At 39.5% G+C, this 14,261-nt stretch overlaps 1 protein-coding gene across 4 annotated transcripts in view; it reads right to left on the bottom strand.

The window, feature by feature from the left end:
- LOC105934241 (plexin-B1) overlaps window positions 1-14,261 on the bottom strand; it is a 101,493-nt gene that overhangs the window by 35,718 nt on the left and 51,514 nt on the right. For all 4 annotated transcript variants that reach the window (XM_036152055.1, XM_036152081.1, XM_036152157.1 and 1 more), the window contains 5 exons: window positions 11,288-11,470; window positions 5,195-5,323; window positions 2,819-2,919; window positions 2,593-2,725; window positions 2,236-2,392 (listed from right to left, as the gene is read on the bottom strand). In XM_036152055.1, the coding sequence (XP_036007948.1) occupies window positions 2,236-2,392; window positions 2,593-2,725; window positions 2,819-2,919; window positions 5,195-5,323; window positions 11,288-11,470 (703 nt within the window). The remainder of the gene's footprint in view (window positions 1-2,235; window positions 2,393-2,592; window positions 2,726-2,818; window positions 2,920-5,194; window positions 5,324-11,287; window positions 11,471-14,261) is intronic.

Raw genomic sequence — 14,261 nt, 5'->3', positions numbered from 1 at the left:
ATCAGATGAGACAGCATTTAGAAATAATAAAACTTACGGGTAATGACAGCGTTGTGGTCGCCACCACAAATGTTTCTCTCAAAATCTGTTTGTTCAAAAACTCCAACTTTAATTTACTTCAGTAAATCGCACTGAACAGATGAACATAACAGCGTGTCGTATCGGACCGTGGTGAAGTTGGTTTTAGGTTGGTTATTGGATATTTACGCTCCGCGGCTTCGGATCATCCCATTTTCATCCTAAAACTATAAAACTAACTTCAGCGCAGTTCGACTTGGGGTTAGAATTGTGTGGTACCTCCAAATTTTTAATTAACTTCAACCACTCTGATTCTCTCATCCTTCGGGAATAAATGGAAACTTCCATTGATTTTTGAGAAGCCTCGGACATAACAGCTTCTCTTTTTAGTAGCCCTCCTCTGCAAGTGGAGTAGTCAGACATGCTAGTGCGATTCACGCCAATAAATGATCCGGCCTGTATCAGGTGGGGGGGGGGGGGGGGGGGCCTTGTTCGCTGGATGGTGTGCTCTGATTGGATAATATGAATTACATAGAAAGATAACCTGCGTAGAAAGATAAACTGTTCTCTGATCTGACTGTTTTTCAGCAAAGAAACAAAGATGGCCGCCCATGAGCAGGTCCTTTGGGACTCACTCTTGACATTCACGCGGCCCTATCAGTGCAGAACACACCACATTACATCCCCAAAACCACAGAAAAATTAAATTTGCTGTCATGGCCCCTTGAAGTAGTTGGGCATTTTAGCATTTCAATAAACCTTATTTTTGCAGGTTGTAGTGATTATACAACATAAAGCTGTAATAACTTAAAAACAATCAAGTACTGGGTAAATAAAATAAATTGTTGTAAATTTTCTCAAATCCACACAGGGATAGATCAACAGCCTATCGCCGTTGATCAAAACTGACCGCAGCTGCCAGATTTTTAAAAGTGTGTTTTTATTTTCTTCACAGTACTCCAATTTACTCAAATGAGTCAAAATTGTAATGTATTAAAAAGGTGACATCTAATGCAAGTAACACGCCATCAGATAAAAGGTTTTACAGTCAGATGTGACAAAGATTGACAAATATAACCGCAAGGACAAATATGTTTGGAGGATTCTAGGTGAGGCTTTCCAACGAGAGAACACTGTACCCACTGCCAAACATGTTAGTGGCAGCATCATACTGTGGGGATGTTTTGTTTGTCAGGAAAACAGGCGTGTTCTACAAACTTGACAAAACAATAAAGGAGGAAGGTTACCTCTAAATCCTTCAACTTCACATTTAACAAATCCTTCACCCTTGAATATGACTGGAAGCAGATTTAGGACTTAAAAAGGACATGTCATATAAAATCAACTTTTTTAGCCCTCAAATACATTTTCTTGTGTACTCTAGGAATAGAGAAAAGTTGATTGTAGTCTCTCCAGGTGTTGCATAGATATCTTTATATCCTGTTTGGTTGATATTTATTAATCTGTTCAGTGTTCTCTATTCTAAGTTCCTGTTTTTGAACTATTACATCACAGTATTCGCTGCGGAGCTGCAAAACCTGATAATAGACTTCCAGCTAACCGATCTTGTGAATCCGACATTTTTATTTTTCGCAACAATTTTGTAGTCCAAACCTCACTGAGAGAGGTCTGACCTCTCAAGAATGAAACTTGTATGCCTCCCGCTGAGGTAACAGCGCTGCCATGGGCAGAGGGATGTTTCCCAAACAACCACATCTTTAACAAATTCCTCAATAAGGATGCCGAAGCTACTAGTAGAAAAGTAAAAATGTTTGGTGGTTGGGCGTATCATCCACACGACTCATGACGACGTCCCCCAGCATTCTGCAAAAATGGCCGAATGGGGCGGAGCGAAATGCTATGCGACCTGGAGTGGGGCGAGGTGTGAGATGCCTCATTTGCATTTAAAGAGACCGTGCCGAAACGAGTTGCTCTCAGACACACCCCAGAGCAGGTGTAAAAGAGGGACCGTGGGGGCGCACTACTGAGGAATTTAAAGCAAAGCGTTGCAGTTCCACTTTATATAGCCCCCTATTTAACTGTGATAAGAAAGAACTTAAAAGGCACGATATGTCCCCTTTGAGACGTAAGCAGATCTAAGCACTTTTTTTTTTCCAAATGAAGGCATTTTAACAACCTTTAAATCACTCCCATTAGAATTCAGGCCTTTAAAGGGTTTTTTTGTTCACCCATATAAACTGAAAAGAGAAAACCAACCATCTCCTGGAGCAATCAGAGGCAGGTTGCTGGCGTCTGGGGTGGAGCATATCACACCGGTGGTGGTGAGCAAGGCTGGGGTTTCTGTGTCCTGGAAGAAGCAGGAGTAGGCCTCGTCTTGCCGGAGACTGGGCACACCCTCCACTGACAATGCAATCTGAACGGGAACAAACATAACATGGAAGCAGGATAAGACACCAGAAAGAAAAGCAAGGAGAGCAAACCATAAATGCAGTGTTGCTGCTGAACTGTACTAAAGTAGGGGTTTAATGACTAAGGCTATGATTTAAAACTATAGTAAACAAAACATTTAGCTGCATCGCTCTTGTATTTTATCCGCCCTGCCGCCCGTATTACATCTGCTTTCTCTTCACGGCTGATGTTGTAGAGGCTGAGGCGCTGTATGCTGAGGCACTGCTGCGTCTGGTTGAAACTCCACAGCCACTGGCCCTGCACAGACCCTCGCTGGCACTCCCACCGCTGGCCACACCTGAAATACCACAGCAGGTTTACGCACAAGAGGGTGGTTAACGGGAGCGATGAGGAGCAGAGGAGAAGCAAACTCAACACTCAGGACACTCACCGTCCCTCAAGCACGCACCAACCACAGTACGGGTCTCTGGCAGAAAGACACGACTGGCAGTCCAAGTGATCTCCGCATTCTGCTACGGGACGCTTCTCCAGCTAAAAATGACACGTGGGCTAGCATAAGTTAAGTTTTAAGATAGAGCATTACATAAATGAGGCTCGGATCAATCCAAATGTTGATTCTGTTCAAAACAAAGTTTTGATATAGTGCTGGAACAGCGGCAAATTACCAATGTCTCGGGACTCTTATGGCTGATGCGCTGTGCTAGATGCTAGATCCGTTTTCAAGATGTTAATTCATGCTGGGCTGTTATTGTTAATATATTAAAATGTTCAATAACAACAATGTACAAAAATAAATAGCAAAAAAAAAAGTGGTACACCCTGAAAAGTTGTTTATTGAATCGATAATTAAATTCAGTTTGTTTAGGCTATATCGCCAAAATTCCCAACGAATTCCATCTCAAGGCTCCAACATACACACAGAAATATGAAATCAAGCCAATCCCATCTATACAGACATCTTCAAATTCAGTTACACACATAATTTTATTCTAGGTATAATAAAAGGCAATCAGTTTCAATGTAGGCCAGTGGGTTAAAATAAACTCTCAGGGGAATCACTGTGTGTAAGGAAATAAAGAGAAATTTGAGCTTTTGATAAAACCTCAACATAGATCGGTTTGCATCATAATGTTTTAATTTTTAAATTTCAATTTATACGGTGACCATTTGATGATCTGTTGCCTATTTTCTGCACCACATAGTGTTTACCGTTTTTCCTTCCCTTTTTTTTTACCTCTCGTCTTCTTATAATACATAATGAACATTTAATTTTTAATAGGGGGTTAAAAACATTCATGTTTTGTTTTTTAATCATAAAAACTGGATTTAGTCATTATCTTAAAAATGTCAGCCCAGCTTGTGTTCTGCTAACGTTATCCATGGATTTTTCCCATAATAACACTGTTGTTAATTCCCCATCTGCCAAGGAAGCATGAGAATTTATGTCGTCCACTTCCAGGACACATTGTCCTTTAGGTTTTAAAAGTTACCAATCACAGCTAATTGATTTCCTAATGTTGAGATAGCTTCAAACTATCGAGCTGGTTAGCTTACATAATAACTGTTCATTAATACTGTTTGGAATTCATCTTTGTTTTCATTCTTTTTTTGTAAGTAAGCTTTGGATTATATAAAATGTACATAAGCTACATTTAGACATGATTCCTAACTAGCTAATCTAAACATAATAAAAATTGCTAGGTAGAGCACACCGAACAGTTTAGCTACATAGCTAGCTATAGTCTAGCTAACAGTCAGGAAAATCATTACGGTTTGTCACACACCATTAAATATTGGATTTTTTTCCCCCACTAATAGAAAATTTTAAAAATGTGTTTTTTTTTCTTCAATTGCCACTGTTGTTCTTGGCTATAGGTGGGTTGTTGTACTTGGAGGTGTCGCATGCTATTGGTGCAAGTGATAGTAAATGAATAGCATAGAATTAATACTACCAGCTGAAAGACTGGATATGCAGTCTGCTGAAGGTTATTTTTTTAAACTAATCATCAATTTGTTTAGCTTAAACAAACAAAGTGGCTGATCATCTGTGTTTAGCTACATTAGTTTTCCTGAATTAGTATTTTTTTTATTTATTTTTTTGCGGCTCTAGTGGCTCGCTTTTTCTAAAAGTAGGCTGACAGGAAGGGAGGTGGAAGAACATACTCTGGACTAAGAATTTGAACTGGGAATGTCCTGTTCCTGATCAAATTCAGTATGTAAAATGGCTACGATGCACAAAAAACATTGTCCAGAAATATAATAATTTATTATGTTACTGATGTTTGTCCTCAAAGCAGTGCAAAACAGTATTTTTCACTCCCCAACTCAATCTGATTGAGACATTTTGCCATTCAGAGCATAGACTTGCAGTTTCCTCATCATCATTTATCAGAATCTACTGCATCCCACTCATACTCTGTAGGGAGCGTGCCAAGACAATACGGGTTGCTTGTGCAGATCAATACTATTGTTAGGTTTGACCTCACACCTCCTGCTGACTGTTGTGCCAGTCTGACTGGGGTTAGTGACATCTGACCTCAGCTGCCAGCTGGCTTCTCTATTTTCATCATAGCCTGTGGTTCTACTTGAGGGAGACTCAGCTTGAGGAAATATGCGTGAAAAACTCTGACAAACCATAAATTGATAAATGAGAAGCCATGTTCATTCTTATTTATGAAGACATCTGGGTAAGTGACTGAGGGAGATCTCTGCATATGTTTATATGCCTGCTGAATCATTTAAATAAAAGACCCATGAAACTTGACCACTCCACTCTGAGTGAACAGTTTTGTTTATGTGAACTTACTGCGGTTCTGGTCATAATGTAGATGTGCGAGCCACGGTCATCAAGTAGCAGATCACTGTTGATAGGGGAGTTGGGTTGTATCGTTGAGTTTGCGTACACCTCCACCGTCCCATCCTTGCCAAGATAAACCTGACCAAGAACACACGAAGGAGGAAACATTTTGGACATTTCAGTACAATTAATGCTTTAGACAGGAAGGGTTAGATATCCCACTTGTGAATTTATTTTTCACTAACTGGATTGGATGTCATTTCGAAGTATAGTCCACAAGGCTGCAGCGCTGAAATGCAATATTTGACAAAAAAAAATAAAATAAAAAAAAATAACAGAAATGAACTAACGTCCCTGGCTTGCAGCTCAAACCCAAAATCAAATCACACTTGCACAGGATCGCAGCAGAAGTGGGCACAGATCTGATTATCTGATTCCAAATCTAATATGGAGTACAGGAAGACACCTCTGGCTTGAGTGATCCCGGGCCTTCAAACTCTCAGGTTACCTCGCGTTAATAAGATCACCACGAATAGAAAAGAGAATCCGTCGTCCCATTAGGAGGATGCACTCAACACATAATGGTAAGGGAAGTTATTTGCAATGATTAGCAACCTAGGATAACAACCGTTTCCAATGTTATATTTAGTATTTAGCATATCTCTCCCAACAGCCTCATGCAGGCGTGAAGACCGAGTTTTCCAGAATCATTCCATGTCCGTTGAGGCTACAGAGTGTTTCTACGATGAAGTCATTTAATGAAAAGCATGGGAGAATAACAATCTTTTTATAGATACAGATGCTATACGGAGATTTCCCTGGACAGAGCTGTAGAGGTTCTAAAAGTAGAACTCGAGCAGCTGCACAGTTTTACCCAACTTCAAAACTTACATAGGGATTTTCACATTTTTTATCACCTTAGAAACATTTTCACGTTTTGTGACATTACTAATGAAAAATTTTATGTATTTTATCTGGATTTTATCTCTCTGTAATTTAATCTCAGTATAAATCCAGCTGCTCTGTTTCTGGTTTTAGAGGTTTGGTAGAGAAGACTAGAGGAACCTCTACCAGCATCATGAAGACCGGTTAGGGTTGATATGTTTAAACCTTCTACCTAAACTGACAGGAGATTGTTTTAAATATCTGTCAAGATTTAGCAGAACGATTCTATATATCCAGGGATGTTGTTTTAAAGCCTGGCCCACGAAATCTTTTTGATTTAATTCATGAAATTCTATTTTACAGCCCCAGGTAAGATGAGAGTTAATTGTTCTGTAATCTTTCAGGAAGTAGCCATTGCCCAGACACAGCAAACCAAGCCTAAAACCATAATACCATCAACAATTAGTGTCAGAAATGCAATAAGGCTCATATTCTGACACGCAGTCTTCTCCAACCCCCAAATATCATTGTTCTCATGTAGGTTTTTGGCTTATTTTTGTAACCGATTCTCCAACAGCGCTCTGACTGATCTAGGGCACTTTGAGACAGGAGTGTTTTTGTTTAGAACTAGATGCTTTTCTTTGAGGCTTTGCAGATCATTGCTTTTTTTTTTTCCTGTTATCATATTTAGTTCATAATGTCAAGCGAATAGAAGATTCAGAATCACCTTTATTGGCCAAGATTGTGTGCGCAAACAGGGACTGTTGACTTTGGTTTCATGATGTGTACAGACATTAAGGATAAATCTCTAAATTTAGAAGAAATATAAGATAAAAGAGTAATATGTACGTGTAAACAGACCAACTTGATAAATCTGAATATTATTTTAAAAAAAGTTAATTCATTACAAGAAAGTTTACTGAAGAAAAACACATTAAATGGGTTAATTACACAAGTCTCTATTTCTTTCAATTATGATGATTTTCTGCTTAAAACTAACCAAAACAACACATTTAGGATAAGAAAATCACATGAAACCCATAGATAGATAGATAGATAGATAGATAGATAGATAGATAGATAGATAGATAGATAGATAGATAGATAGATAGATAGATAATATTTTAACAGAAAAATGTGATATTAAAGAAAGGTAGGTTTAACAAAGGTTTAAAGGTTATTTTGAAAGAGGTACTTTTAGTCTGACAGGCGAGTCTCATCTGAACACATATTCTAATTTAGTGAATACGACTGTCTGTATGAACATCCAACACTGACCCTCTCACATTAGCTTACCATCAGTTGAAGTGAGAAGGGCCTCTGCCTGCTCCAAGACCATTATAAATTATAAAGGAACGTTTTTAGCTGGACCACTTATCATGCACTTCAATGGTAATACATTCCTCTAATCTGAAACTATAAAGCAACAGGTACAAGTTTTAATGGCCATCGTGGCATCGTTTCTTATGAGTATTGTTGTTTTGAATGTGAATTAAAAATCAGACTTTATTTATCAGATGAAGGGTTTCAGATAGACGCAGAGGGCAGTATGAGAAGTGCAGCGGCATTTTAAGCTTCCGTGAAGATCCAGCTCAGCAATGTGGTTGGATTTTGAATTTCATAATCACATTGATTGCTTTTGCAAGGTGGGTTGTCTGCCTGCAGAGCAAGCAGAAATAGGTTGACTAAAGAAGCGTAGATGTAAGAAGTGAGATGTGTCCACTCACCATTACATGCCATGCAAAGTGAGATTGCTTTAGTTGTGAAAGGTGCAAAAGTGGAGCAATAGTACAATATTATTTGTGTTAATCCATCTTTGTATTTTTTTTTTTAGATGCATCTAAGCATATGGGAGGAAAATGATCTGTGAAACATTACAATTCCAATTTGGATCATTGTTGAGTTGACTAGGTATAGACAAACACACCAATTTATTCTATGACTTAGAAAACACATTAAATCCTTGAATAAATCAAAAATCATAGTTAAGGATACTAAAAAAAAATCCCTGAGGAAGGAAGGATTTAGGTACAGAAGATGGGCTTAAAATTGACCAACAGATTTGATGTGTATTGATGTTTTCACTTATAAAATGTAATGTTTGTTACTGGCCTCACAACTGGTGACCGCTTTGATGTGTTTATGTTTTTTTATGTTTAAATGATGTAAAGTACTTTGAACTACCTTGTCGCTGAAATGTCCTATACAAATAAACTTGAGTTGACTTGGCTTAAAATGAAAATACAGCTAAACAACAATTTTGCAAGACCTTTGGAAAGCCATTTTCAAGAAAAAAAATCCTGGTAGCAAAATACAAAGCTGAGGGATGACTGAAGTTTCTTTTTCTTTTTTGCGCATGCGCACAACGACCAAACAAGGAGAACCAATGGGGCCGAGCGAGTCAGCGAAGTCCAGCTGAGGTGTGAAAAGAAATAGGTTATAGGAGCAATAAGTGAAATTTCATTATTTTAGATAGAAAGAACAAAAAAAAAAATGGTTTTGTGAAGAACTAAAGATATCTTTTTAGATGAACTATGGTTAAACGTCACACAGCATCTCCCTGTGTTATTCTGCAGTCTCTTGTTCACATAGCCAGGCCGAGTGCGCATGCACATACTGTACGTCCACGTGAACAGCTGCCACTTAGCCCCTCCCAGCCCATAAAATGCCACTGCCAGGCACAAAATGGTGGCATGCAACCCATCGGATCAAACTGTTCTCTTACTAAAAGCATTATAAAGTTATGAGTTACTTATTCACTAGACATGTTCCTCCAAAAGGTAATGCTGTTTTACTGTGTATTAATCCTTTGCAAATATGCGCATATAAGCCGATGGGTGAGAAGGGTCCAGTTACTTATTTCCTTCTATGTAACCCAGGCAGGATCACCAATAGCTTTGCTCATCATTATTAATTTGTAATAAGGACACAAGGCATGGTTGATCTCATCTTTGCTTTGATTGCATGCAGGTTTCAATAGGAGGCAGCAGATGTCTGCCTGTGACACCAATAACACATAAAATGTTGGTAAATTTTTGCTAGACACTTTTTTGAATAAGTGTCTGAAAAGTGCAACAGCGCTTGGTATGGCAGCACAAGACGGAGCTGTGTTTTTTGTGTTTTTTTTCCTCGATGGAGCTGCTTTAATACCCCACAGCGACATAGCTACCTACGTCAGTTTCTCCAAATTACAGCACAAAAACTCTTGGACCAACAGCAATACTGATTCGAAATTCAATGCAAGACCACCGTTTAACCCTGGTAGGGCGCCACATTAACGATTTTAGACACAAAAGCAGGATTTCAGCAGATATGCACTTATTTGTCAAGATAATGACCAGGATATGTAGACAGTACCACAAGACAACCGTGTTAACAGTTTTCCCTCTACTTTTCACAGAATACTGACATATAACCCCACCCCCAGAAAAAAAAAAAAAAAACAATAAATAAAAGTTGATTTGGGGGCGAGTTACCCTTTAAGCGAATATGGTAAATTGCTGCAGGATCTAATCTAAAGCCTTAATCCACTGTAAGTGACCAAAACAGGCACACAAACACACACACACACACACACACACACACACACACACACACACACACACACACACACACACACACACACACATGTCTTCACTTCCAGACTTCTATTCATTTCCATCCCTTTCTATAGCCTTACCCTAACCCTAAATCTAAACCCAACTGACACCTTTGTCCTAAACCTAAGCCCTAGCCCAAAAAAGTGAGTCCCAAAACAAGGTCCTCACTTTACATCAAAGTCCTCACTTTGATGTAAAGTGAGGAAAAGTAAAATACGAAAAGTGTGTTCTCACTCAGCTGTAAGTACAAGTACACACACACACACACACACACACACACACACACACACACACACACACACACACACACACACACACACACACACACACACACACACACACACACACACACAGATGTGTATCTGGATAAAGAGGGATTTGACTTTGTGTGATACTATAATCCTGTTATAACAGCTTGCTACAATGGGTTACACAGAGTTCTGGTTTGATCTGCTGAGTCCAATGTCTAAGTCTAGCTCCGTGTCTCCCTCCATTTTCCTCACAGTCTGATAACAGAAAACCTCACAGAATACCTCTGTCTGCAATTCTCTTATCTCGCTCCCGAGCAGCAAGCAGCACATCTATGTAGATGTTAAAAAGATGATGGGGTTATATGTCAGTGTTCTGTGAAAAGTAGATGAAAAATAAACTCCCAAACAGAGAGAAAGGTAAAGGAAAAAAGTCTGCAAATTGTTAAAACTTCTCATTCCATTTTAAATGCTTAAGTCAGAAAACGCACGTCGTTTCCAACAATCACAGTGTCAGCTTGAGAGCAGAGGGTGCATGTCTGAGCTATGGGATCATGAGGGTATGTTATTCTGTGTGTGTTGGAATGCTGTGAATCAGAACGGTACAGGCTGCACTGAGAGACTGCGGTGATTAGATATGAGTCAGCTCCCCATTTCAAGGCTTTAAGCAGTCTAGGTTTCAAAACAATTAAAAACACCAAACATTTTATGGCTGTATAAAGCTTAGAGTTACACAGAGCCACTCCCTCAACTGCCACTGCACACTGCTGACCAGCTGGCTGAAGGCTAACGTATTAAAAAGCAATCTCTGAAACATTTCTATTTGCAAAAAAACATGTAAACTTTGTAGTGAAACTCAAAGGCACCCGTTGGATGTGTGAAGCTGAAGTGAGTCGAGACAGATAATCATTTCACAGGCTCTGGTTAGAACAGGCGCAAAGAGGATGACATAAGGGCACAACATGCTGCACAATGAGCCAGACAAAACACGTTCGAAAAATTAAAAGATGACGTTCAACCTACACCTTGTCAACTTGTTATGTTTTATCATCTTGGATCAATGGTAAGAATTTTAAACCTTTATCTGAAAACAACCACAAAGCTGGATCCGGCTTTGTCAAGTGGAGTTACGGTGCGTTCACTTTGCTGGAATTTGATCCAGAGACAAGCAGACACAGCTGTGAGGGCAGGGTTGTACGAACAGAGCATTAGCTGAGCACCTTCTCTTGCAAGTCTCCATAGAGTGTGAGGTTAGAGCACTCCCTTGATGGGAAGCAGCCAGATGGATTAAATATTTCCACCTTAATGGTGATGAGTCAGGAGCGTCTCCCTGCCCTCGGCCAGGTGCAACGTGGGGGGAGGATGACTACCTTGTGAAGATTTCCTTTGGCGTCTCCCAAGAAGGCGATGCTGTGTCCCTCTCTGACGCTGACGGCCACAGCGGTGAGACGGGCCCCGGAGGTTTGCCACACAGCTTTAGCTTCCAGCGGTATTCTGCTGGCCATGGGACTGGGGGTGTGGTCCCAACCGCACGGGTACGCTTTGAGGGTGTTCTAAAAAAAACATGTGAAAGGGTAAAAGGTGCTGTCAGGAGGTATTGTACAAAAGACACAAACATAGATGGCTTGAGAGCTTTAAACTAAATGTTGCTCCTATTGCAGAATCACAATCAAACTAAAAATGTCAAAATTAATCTTAAATTGGAGTCAATTTATTCAATGGGAAACTGAATTTTCCTATTAGGAAATGATTGTTTTCAAGAAAATCACAAGTGGCACAATTACTTGTACCTATGCTGACAATACTTTACACAGACCATTAAAAAAAATGAAAGAAAAACTTTTCAATCAAAGTAAAATATCACGTCAGCTATAAACTGATCTGCTCACCTACTGTAAGTAATAGAGGACGTCTGGAAGAGAAGCAGGACCACAGCTTTCCAGACCCTCACCCATCCCTCACAGTTGTCATGGTTGCTTATTCTCATAATCATAGTTTGTTCACGTCAAACCAGCCTGGAGTGTTTGCTGTTGAAAGGCTCAATCTAATACCTGTGTCACAGTAATGCGTATCAGCCTTTCATTGAAATGGCTTTGAAAGACATGACGGCATAGGAAAACACTGCTCCCACATCAACTTCTGACGTACTTTACACTATAGCATTAAGAATCACAAGACAAGTAAGGCTTTTTTTTGTACATGCAGAAAATGTTCACCTCTTCTCAAATGAAAAGGCATTATGCATGTGTACACCACTGCAACAAAATCAATACAGCCACGACAACAATATATTACCAAACCGCATGCAATGCTATGGAAATGCGTTACTCCCAGGACTTCCTGAACCAAATGCACCTGACCTATTTATGGATTAATTCAGTTAATAATTATCTGACACTTGGGGCCACTCAGGGTATAGCAATTGCATACCTAGATTGTTAGTTACTTTAAAAATAATCCATCTATCCATAAAGGTAGTATACCCAATCAGCAGGGTACCGGATTTCACACCACTGATCCCAGCATACATGCACTGTTCAGAACCAGAGACAGCGGTATGACGGGACTTGATGTTCCACACAGTCCCTGTCTTTGCCGCATGTTTACGCCCCCCCCCCCCCATTAACATGTTCTATCTGAGGGGCAACATGGAAAGATAGAAAATAATGTGAGCACAGCTTTGGTTTGATTTGACCAAAGCATTTCGTTCCAGTAAAAGTCCCAGTGATGCTTGTATTGGTGATAGTAGGCCAGAAACTGTTTTTTTTTGTCTGACATTACTTTAAAAAAGAAAGAAAAAAAAAGGTTGGCATTTGGGTAGCATACAGCTTTGGGCATTGTTCCATATTAATTAACATTCTACTTAACTGAACCCAGAAATGGGCCTCTGTGTCAGATCATATTTATACCACTGAGAAACGGGAAGTGATGAATTACTAATGTGAAGTTCCTACAAACCCTGATGTACTTCTGAAAGTAAAGGATCAACTTACATTGGCATTAGCTTCATTTATTAATATGAGACAAACTATTTCTTATCACGCCTCACCTGCCACCCTTGACCACTTTAACCAAAATTAAAAATATAAATGTTCTGCCTCTTTAAGAATATGGTATATTAATAAAATTGTCAACAAAACTGTGTGTCTGCAGCCCTTTAAAACAACAAGAATATGTCCTTATTATTGCTACAGATCCTCTAAATCCTCTTATTTCAATAACAGGATTGCACCATAGATTAAGCACAGTGGTTAGGAAACACTATGTAAAGTAATAACTATTTTACTCTGTAGCAAAGGAAAAGCATTCAAATAATTGGCAAAGAAGAAAAAATGTAGAGGAACTGCTTGGGTTAGCTTTTATGTTTTGTTTGTTTAAAATAAGTTGACTTATCATTGTTAGAGAACAGTATTCTCATGAATCTTTCTCTTTCATCCTTGTTCAGTCTGTGCTCCAGTTCCCTCTCATCAGCTTCTGTGCCACAGCTCGTCTGTTCCCATGTTCAGGTTTCCTCCCCTTTCTGCTCCCTCTCCATCTCTGTCCTCCTATCTTTGTTTGTCAGTGCTCATTAGGCAGCAGAACACATGATTCAGGGTTGGTTTTCTTTATTGATATCTAACGATCCCATTAAATGGTTCTGAGGCCTGATGGGAGCCGAGCGGCTGCAGATCAGAGGAAGGGGCTTCTCTGGGCAGCTGCAGCTGGGTTAAACTGTTCCTCGGGCATCTGGGAGCTCTGCGTCTTTCAAAGACGGCCTCATTACCAGACTTCCATCCATTACTCATCCCGATCGTGCAAGCCCAGTCGCTCCTTGTTACTTTGCCCTGCGTTCCATTTGTTTTACCCTATGCTGAACACTTAAGACAAGTGAGTCAATACAGCTAAGGTGCAGGCATTATTCTCGTGATATATAGGGGTAATGCATGTACTCTAAAACCTATATCTCAGCAAATGCCACGGGCATATAGTAGCAGTTAGAAACTTGCATACACTCATCATGGGGATGGATGCCATAATCTGGGGGCTTTAAATGATTTGTTGGAAACATTTTTTTTTCAGGGTGAAATAAACACACATGATACATCTGTAATATTTTCAGAAACAAGAGTTTGGATTCAAAGGTGGAATTCAATACGGATTTTGTTTTCTAGCCCATAGCTTAAAAACATACTGTACATACAAGCTGGCATATATGCATACCGTCTCACTTTTCAACATTTGCTTAAATGTCCCTTGGCAGGTTGCACCGTATACACTTGTCTTCGCAGCCATTAACCTTTTGCCATAATCTGAATTATATTTTACCAAGATTCTTCAAAGGGAATTTAAATAAAACACGTAAAG

The sequence above is a fragment of the Fundulus heteroclitus genome, chromosome 1 (genome assembly GCF_011125445.2).
Source record: "Fundulus heteroclitus isolate FHET01 chromosome 1, MU-UCD_Fhet_4.1, whole genome shotgun sequence".
Classification (NCBI taxonomy): Eukaryota; Metazoa; Chordata; class Actinopteri; order Cyprinodontiformes; family Fundulidae; genus Fundulus; species Fundulus heteroclitus.
Note: the sequence above shows the minus strand (reverse complement) of the source record. Positions and strands in the feature narration are given on the sequence as shown.